The 7954-nt window shown below is 36.8% G+C and overlaps 1 protein-coding gene across 1 annotated transcript; it reads left to right on the plus strand.

Moving 5' to 3' along the window:
* The first annotated feature begins 5147 nt into the window (after nt 1-5147).
* On the plus strand, nt 5148-7108 carry LOC147792264 (uncharacterized). Its single transcript, XM_087124826.1, has 3 exons — nt 5148-5637; nt 5755-6173; nt 6791-7108. Exons 1-3 carry the CDS (start codon nt 5148-5150, stop codon nt 7106-7108), a joined length of 1227 nt encoding a protein of 408 aa, XP_086980952.1.
* The last annotated feature ends 846 nt before the right edge of the window (nt 7109-7954 follow it).

Consider the following 7954-nt stretch of genomic DNA (forward strand, 5'->3'; position numbering starts at 1 on the left):
AATAAACAAGAGATGGATATTAGATTTCTTTTCATTCCAGGAACAAAAAGTACATTATCTAATATAATGAATCTATCTCCAAAAAACAACTTCAAATTTCCAACTGATCTTGCTGAGACAACCTCTCCTGTTCCAACCCTGAGTGTTATCTCGCCGTCCGCAAGCATTCTCCAGGAGCTAGTTTCCTGGTAAAAAGAACAAATATGATTAGTCGCCCCTGAATCTAGTATCCAAGTTGAGTTGTCATACTCTACTAAACACATTTCTACAACGAGTAAATCATATTTACCTTGTTGTGTCTTTTCGGTTTTCTTCTCTGCAAGGTATTTTGGGCAGTTTCTCTTCCAGTGCCCGTTTTCGTTGCAATGGAAACATTTTCCTTTATCTACCTTTTGAACCTTGTTCTTGCGGTTAGTAGGAATCTTATTTTTTCCTTTTCCCTTCTTCTTCATCAAAACACTTTTAGAAGTTGAAGGTCCAGAATTATTTTTGGAGGACGATCCTCGTAGTAATTTCTTGGAGATAGCAACATTTGCTTCTCCTGTTTGTCCCTTGTTTGTTAAGAGGGACTGATAAGTCTGTAGCTCATTGAGAAGAGCAGTCAAGTTATATTCTATTTTGTTCATAACCACATTGGTGCGGAACTGAAAGAAGCTCTTCGGAAGAGACATCATGATAAAACTGACTTGACTCTTCTCATCAATGACAGCTTCATTTTCTTCTGCCACATTGAAATGGACCATCATGTCCAGGACATGTTCTCTAACTGAGGTCCCTTCTTTCATACGGCAGTTGTAAATGTATTTTATGGCTTCATGTCTAAGGGAGAAGGACGGTTGTCCAAACATCCCTTTTAGAGATTCCATAATCTCTTTAGCAGTACCCATAACATCGTGTTTCTTAGCCAAAACATCAGATATGCTGGCTAGAATGTACACTCGGGCTTTGTCATTTGCCTTTATCCATCTGTCATATGCATCCCGAGATGTTCGGTTTGCATTTGAGTTTGGGTTTGGAGAACACTCCTCAGTTAAAACAAACTTTAAATCATCAATGACCAGTATTGTGTTTAGGTTTGATTTCCAAGTTGTGTAGTTGTCGCCGTTTAATTTCTCAGAAGCGAGTAATTGTACTATTGAGTTTGTCATGCTGTGATATAAAGAAAATTCTATTAGTGATTTGACTTAATCCTGTTTAATCCAATCAGTTTTAGCAAATGTAATAATGTACCCAAATCATTATTAATTTGCAACGATACTTTAGTGAGTTAGAGCAACTGCTACCGAGGGGCAGTCAATCACTCATTCACTAAACCAAGACATTCTTGACTTAAACACTAATCCCAGAATAACTCTTGTTCCTATAGTGTTTTAGTTATCGCTATTTTGGTCAAGAATATACTAACTCTTAGTAATTCTTCGCAAGTGTGACCCATCAATTTCAGACCTCAGAAATCGGTCCCAACAACGCTATCGAATGAAAAAGCCAAAGTTGGGAATGGACCTAAGAAATCCTATCCATTTCTGGAGTTTGCGTTGTTCCGACTCCCATGTTACGACCCTCCGAATGGGTAGTTGCTCTAGGGCAACATGCAGGCGGAACATGGGAATCTCACGGTGCAACCTAGTGGTGGAGACCATAGGACGTGTTGACTTCCTTCTCCCACTTACTATAAATACTTTCTCAATTCACCTTGTTATTGACTCATGCAAATACCTTCCGAATGGAGGACGCTCCCAGGGCGACACGAGGCCGAGCATGAATCTCACTGTGTGAATTTTACAGAGAGCGTGAAGAGAAAACGATGTATCTTATACACCTTTTTCCTTCCTCTAAGTATTTTAGATGGTTGGGTATACTCATTACTTAAGTATATTCCGGCTAATTAAATATATCTTAAGTCTAGGTGATTTTTCTAAATCTTAAATCACTTAAGCATGCTCATAAAACTGGGCTAACTAAGCTCAAGTACTGGTCCGATCTCCAGGTAGTAGGTGTTCCGTAAACCGTCAACTTAAGTACCTTCAGCCTTAGACAAGATCGTGCCAGGTGAGCTTTCTCGTAACCGCAATTTTATAAGACATCGACCCTTTTTAACTGTTAAAATTGATCGTGCTCGGTTCTTAACCCTTAGTGAGCATAAACTTATCTTTATTATAGATTTTAACGTCTACCTCATTTTATGACGTTGAAAATAACCTATAACATGCTTTATATAACAATTTATATAATCATCCATTCCATGCAATAATATAACAATTTATATCTATCACTCATGGAACCCTAAGACATGCATACTATACATTATAACACTTATAACATACTTGGAATGCATGAAACATGCTTAGCCTATGGTGGGATTTTAAATCTATATGACATACTTTATGCATATACATTTTCTATTTAATTAAAACATACATTCATAATGCATAATTAATTAAACACACTAAAGTGAGTTGGTTTTGGCATTTTAAAGCAAGCAATTAACTAAATTATTACATTAATAACTAAAAATAACTTGAGCCGCTCCCGACGATCACGAACTGGACCAACCAACCCTTAAAAACGTTCAATCGGTCCCCAACGACAGAAAAAACACCCGAACCGCCTCTTGCATCTTCTTCGGTTCAGCTTGCTTATCTCTTCCATTTTCGATCAATTACAACCTAAAGTGGACTCTAATGACTTCATAAAAATTACAGACCTTTCTTCATTTATTAAAGCCCATACACCTTAGGCTTATTACAATAACTGTATCAAATGGAAGCATAAAGAAATGCCAAAACCAAAACCATCCACTTTAGCAACCACAAATTTCATGCATGAAATGGTACCCACCATGATCAAATTAATGTAAATAAAGTGCCTAAAACTTGCTCTGATACCAATTGATGGTGTTAATATAACACATGCGGAAGCAATTTGGATCTTAGGCACTTTTTGAACATCAATTATTGTAAATGACTAGCATGTTCTTAAGTATTAAAACTTAATGAGTTGAAATACTAACCTTTTGTAGTTGAAACTCCTTTTGCCTCACGAACCGGTTTCGAACCACCACTAGTGTCTTCTCCACTATCCTCCGGCCTTAGAACGGGATTGTGGAATCCGGTGAGTGACTAAACTTGGGAGGGATTTTGTATATGTGAAAGAGAGTGCTTGTGAGAGGTTTTTCATCAAGATGAAGAAGAATCCCTTCCAAGTATCATGATCACTCTATTTAAAGAGTCAAGTTTGCATGTTCATGCAAACTTGAGATCACCAAATTTTGACACTTAAAATTCCACTCAAATGTTTGGGATTATGTGGCAAGCATGCATGTTTGAGTTAACCAAATTTTGACACTTAAAATTCCACTCAAACTTGTGGGGTTTATTTGGCAAACATGCAAGTTTGGTTAAACCAAATTTTGACACCTCAAAATTCCACTCACATGATTTTTCCATTAGATGAAAGTCAACATTTTGACTTTCTTCATTTTAATTCAACAATTAATTTGAATAATGAATTTCAAATTAAAGTAACATTAAATGATTAATTAAACTATTTAATTAATATTTAATATTAATTCAAATGTCAATCCCAATCAATTCCGACACATAATTGATTAAGATATTTAAATCTTATTTAAATATCTCATATTCTCTCTTTTCATTTAATTCGTAAATAAAATAAAATTGCGGTTAAATATATCGTATATATGTAACGCATATTCCCTAATTTGAATTCGAACACTTTGAACTCACTCGTCACACTGTTCTATGGTTTAGTCCGATATGAGCTAGCAGAGGGACCTAATGAACCTATAGATCATGGGCTCCAACGATTCAAGATTAACCGATTAAACTCATTAACCTGGTTAACCAACATTCGTTAACTACTAGGACACTCCACTATAGCCTAGTAGTTGCACTCCCCTCACTATAGATATATTTATGTCCATCTGATATAACCATGATTAGTAAGTCGATCCTTCACAGGTTGTTCGTAACTAGAGCTGGGTCAATTTACCGTTTTACCCCTGAAGTTACTTCTTGTTCCTTATGTCTCACTGATCCTCTAATAAACAATTGGTTTGTGGTCCAACCAGTAAACCGAATCCCTCTCAGGTCAATGAGAGGGTGGGGCCCCTTGTTCAAGACCTGGAGTCAGTGCTTAAGGGAACTACCTTTCTTCTATCCCTAAAAGTGGGTAGGAGTGAATTCCGTCTTGCACCCCACGTCCCCAACCATTCACCCAGTCTTACCCCTGAAATGGGAGACCTGTTGAGTCGGCGAACTAGAGCCACTCTCACCCATGCAAATCTAAGGATAATTTCGAATAAACAGGAGTTCATGGTTAGCTCAGGATTAAAACCGAGTTACCTAGGTTATCGAATGAAAAGAAAATCAGTCTCAACAGTAAACGACTTTATAAAGTGAGAGTGGTTTTCTTCATGGTCCGATCTTATGCAATACTCATTGCATAGGACGCCCCCACTCACATGTCTCCACATGCACAATTTAGTGATCACATTGTTTATATCATATACAAAAGTGGGCCGCATCCATAGTGTCCCCAGAATAAGGTACTCAGCCTTATCCTTATACTATAGATCATTTTGACTATATACTTGACCTTGATCCACTCTTATGTCTCTACATATAGTTCAAGTAGTCATACTATAGCCAGAGTGTTCTTAGTTTATTGGATTTAGATTAATGATCGTAAAGTTCACTTTATTCAATAACAATTTTTACTGAATAAATATCAATAATAACTTTATTGAAAATAGAATATATCTTTGTTTACAAACTATGAGTTTTAGGACATAAAACCCAACACAATCAATCCCTCTTTCACTAACAATTGTTATAGAGCTATCTTCTTATGGGATCTGTGAGATCAAAATGGGAGAATCAAGTTTTTCAGCTGTTGCACCACCAGTCTTCGATGGAGACAATTATCAATTGTGGGCAGTTCGTATGGAGACTTATTTGGAGGCCTTGGATCTTTGGGAAGCAATAGAAGTGGATTACGAGGTCCCTACGCTTCCAGCAGATCCTACTGTAGCACAAATCAAATTACAGAAGGAAAAGAAGACAAGGAAATCAAAGGCAAAAGCTTGCCTATTTGCCGTTGTATCTGAAATGATCTTCATGCGAATAATGTCCCTCAAAACAGCAAAAGAAATCTGGGATTATCTCAAGGCTGAATATGAAGGAGATGAGAGGATTCGTGGAATGAATGTCCTGAATTTGATCAGGGATTTCGAGTTGCAGAAGATGAAGGAGCCAGAGTCGGTAAAAGAGTACTCTGACAGACTTCTCAGCATCGCCAACAAGGTGAGATTGCTTGGTTCTGTATTAAATGATTCCAGGATCGTTGAAAAGCTGCTAGTCACTCTTCCAGAGAAGTTTGAAGCCACCATTACTACTCTAGAGAACACCAAAGACTTGTCAAAGATTTCTCTTACAGAGCTCTTGAATGCTTTACAAGCGCAAAAGCAAAGGAGGTCTATGAGACAAGAAGGGGTGATTGAAGGTGCCTTACTTGTTACGCATCAAGACAGCCGCAGGTATAAAAACAACAAAAATTTCAAAAATCAATTGACGTATGGAGATTTATCTGCCAATTATCAAAAGACAAAAGGAGGAGGTTTCAAAAAATCCTATCTACCTTAACGCCATTGTGAGAAGAAAGGTCATCCACCATACAAGTGTTGGAGAAGACCTGACGCCTTCTGCTCCAAATGCAATCAACTTGGACATGAAGCTGTGATCTGCAAAGCCAAAGATCTGGTGAAAGATGTAGATGCACAGGTCGTTGATCAAGAAGAAGAAGAAGAAGAAGATCAATTGTTTATGGTCACTTCTTTCTCAAGCAAAGAATCAAGCGAGAGCTTGTTGATTGACAGTGGGTGCACAAATCACATGACATATGACAAGGAGTTTTTTGAGGAATTAAGAGACATCGAAGATAAGAGAGTGAGGATTGGCAATGGTGAACACTTGGAAGTCAAGGGAAAAGGCACAGTAGCTATAACAAGCTATGAAGGTACAAAATTTATTCCAGATGTTTTATTTGTTCCTAAAATTAATCAAAATCTCTTGAGCGTTGGTCAGTTACTTAATAAAGGTTATAAAGTGTTGTTTGAGAATAAGCAGTGTTTGATCAAAGATGCTAGTGGCAAGGTTATAAAGTGTTGTTTGAGAATAAGCAGTGTTTGATCAAAGATGCTAGTGGCAAAGACTTGTTCAACGTCAAAATGAAAGGAAAAAGCTTTGCTCTAAATCCGACGGCCTTTATATCCAGAGCTGGTGCCACTGGGACTTGGCACAAAAGACTTGGGCACTTTCATCATCGAGGTTTGCTTCAGATACAGTCAAAGAAGCTGGTAAAAGAACTCACTGACATTGATGATGGCATGTCTCCTTACCGTGCTTGTAATTTTGGGAAGCAACATAGGCAACCCTTTCCTAAACAGGCATGGAGAGGCTCGAAAAAGTTGCAACTGGTTCATACTTATCTTTGTGGTTCTCAGCGAACACCATCACTAAATGGTAATCTTTATTACATTGCTTTTATTAATGATCTAACAAGAATGTGTTGGATATTCTTGCGGAAGCAAAAGTCGGAAGTTGCGGGTGTATTTTGGAAATTCAATGCCAGAGTTGAGAATGAAGGTGCATGCTTGATTCAGACAGTAAGATCAGATAATGGCAAAGAGTACACTTCAGAAACTTTTAATAGGTTTTGTGAAGAGGCTGGAATTGAACATTAATTGACAACACCATACACTCCTCAACAGAATGGCGTTACTGTCAGGAGGAATAGATTTATAATGGAGATGACGAGATGCATGCTTCATGAGAAGGATCTTCCAAAACGTTTTTGGGGAAAAGCAGCAAACACTATTATGTGCTTGCAAAATCAAATTTCAACAAAAGTTGTGAAGGACCCGACACCATTTGAAGTTTGGTATGGTTACAAATCTTCTTTAAAGTTCGTTAGAGTGTTTGGGTGTCTTTGCTTCATTTACATTCCACAGGTCAAGCATGATAAGCTTGACAAAAAGTCAGAAGTTGGCATCTTTGTTGGCATGTTAGAAGAATCTAAAGATGAATGACAAGATGCTTTGGTTGATGATGCACTTGTCCGAGGAGGAGCTTTCAGTGATAGAGAAAAACAAAATCTGGGAGTTGGTTGATCGACCTCTAAACAGAAAAATAATTGGAGCAAAATGGGTGTTCAGAAAAAAGCTTGGAGTTCACAGCATCTAAACAAGGAGGAGTGTTAAAGATCACGTATTTGTTTAGATTGCTGTCAGTTAGTATCTAATTAAATCTCCGTTAGGAGTTAGATCTAGTTTTTTATTTGATTTAGTTTTGATTTGATTAGATTTTATTTTGATTTGTTTACTGGTTTGTTACCAAATTTTCTGCAGATTTTTAGGTAGATTTTCTGAATATGTTTTGTATTCTCTCTATAAATATGGAGCATTCTTGCTCTTCATAATTCAACCTTCTCATTAATCATTCAATCAATCCCTCTTTCACTAACAATTACGATTTGAAGTTACTGATAGTTACTAACGTGACATTATTAATTAATATGATTTACTGAAATTCGTATAAATGTATTGACATCTAGTTTCTAACTCAAACCTAAACAATTGCCGCAATTAGGGAATATTTAACTTATAATTTAGTTTGATTTTCTAAAAATGAAATTACAATAAATGGAAAAAAAAATTAACATATACCTTAACAATATGACCCGATCTCTCTTCACGTCCATTTGAGTGTATGGGTGGAGACTATTTTAGTTTTTATTTATTTATTATTTTTTTTTTCACAACTTGATAGTCTAGAATAATAGGTGGGTTGAGGAGAGATAATTGGGAAAGGGATGAGAGGTTTGTTGAGAGAAGTGGGGAAGGATGGTTTTTATTTATTTATTATTATTATTATTA

Source organism: Cucurbita pepo, chromosome 6, assembly GCF_057944985.1.
Source record: "Cucurbita pepo subsp. pepo isolate OVF chromosome 6, ASM5794498v1, whole genome shotgun sequence".
NCBI classification, from domain to species: Eukaryota; Viridiplantae; Streptophyta; class Magnoliopsida; order Cucurbitales; family Cucurbitaceae; genus Cucurbita; species Cucurbita pepo.

Excerpts from the sequence above, each read along its gene's own strand:
- LOC147792264 (XM_087124826.1), top strand. The coding sequence starts at position 5,148 with ATGTCCCTCAAAACAGCAAAAGAAATCTGGGATTATCTCAAGGCTGAA. Across the intron at positions 5,638-5,754 it reads TCAAAAGACAAAAGGAGGAG|CTGTGATCTGCAAAGCCAAA; the intron begins GTTTCAAAAAAT and ends TTGGACATGAAG. Across the intron at positions 6,174-6,790 it reads TCAAAGATGCTAGTGGCAAG|AATGGCGTTACTGTCAGGAG; the intron begins GTTATAAAGTGT and ends ACTCCTCAACAG.